This window comes from Nematolebias whitei, chromosome 14 (genome assembly GCF_014905685.2).
Source record: "Nematolebias whitei isolate Nwh7 chromosome 14, NemWhi1, whole genome shotgun sequence".
Lineage (NCBI taxonomy): Eukaryota > Metazoa > Chordata > Actinopteri > Cyprinodontiformes > Rivulidae > Nematolebias > Nematolebias whitei.
In genome coordinates, this window is record NC_056511.1 from 2,595,211 (window position 1) to 2,596,013 (window position 803).

Here is an 803-nt window from a genome sequence, read left to right on the forward strand (position 1 = left end):
TTATTAAACTGGTTTTAGAAAATCTCTCATAGTTTAAAACCCCTTTTTATTAAACTGGTTTTAGAAAATCTCTCACAGTTTAAAACCCCTTTTATTAAACTGGTTTTAGAAAATCTCTCACAGTTTAAAACCCCTTTTATTAAACTGGTTTTAGAAAATCTCTCATAGTTTAAAACCCCTTTTATTAAACTGGTTTTAGAAAATCTCTCATAGTTTAAAACCCCTTTTATTAAACTGGTTTTAGAAAATCTCTCATAGTTTAAAACCCCTTTTTATTAAACTGGTTTTAGAAAATCTTTCACAGTTTAAAACCCTTTTATTAAACTGGTTTTAGACAAACACCATCTGTTGTTTCTAACTAACGGCTCAATCTCAGGCTTGTTCATTTATGGTCCTCTTTCTCCTAATTTCCCATCATGCACTGCTTTCTGTCAACCTTCACCCAGAAGCCCACAGGGACACCCTGAGTCAGCGTTAACTGGTGTCTGAAGGATGATGCACTGGGCTGGAGTGGATCAGGACCAGGACGCTGGTGGTGCTGGGCTTACCTTTGTGTCCTGCTGCGTCGTGTTTCCAGGACTTGAAGCAGCTGAGCCCCATGCTGCAGCGCGCCCGACCCGGCTCGAGACGCCCTGTGCAAATCTCTGGGGTCGTTTCGATCAATTTGGGAGAGAATTTAAGATCATTCCAAAGATCCCTTCAGCTGCTTGTCCTTCATTTTGTGTTTGTGGTCTTGTTCATTTTGTTGGAGAAGAGAAACGGCACAAAGTGCAGGCTGGATCTCTCATCTTCATGAAACGACT

At 40.5% G+C, this 803-nt stretch overlaps 1 protein-coding gene across 1 annotated transcript in view; it reads right to left on the reverse strand.

The window, feature by feature from the left end:
- LOC119419859 (rho GTPase-activating protein 24-like) overlaps positions 1-600 on the reverse strand; it is a 12,716-nt gene extending 12,116 nt beyond the window's left edge. The window contains exon 1 of the mRNA XM_037687225.1: positions 549-600. Coding sequence (XP_037543153.1) covers positions 549-600 — 52 coding nt within the window. The remainder of the gene's footprint in view (positions 1-548) is intronic.
- Between the last annotated feature and the right edge of the window lie 203 nt (positions 601-803).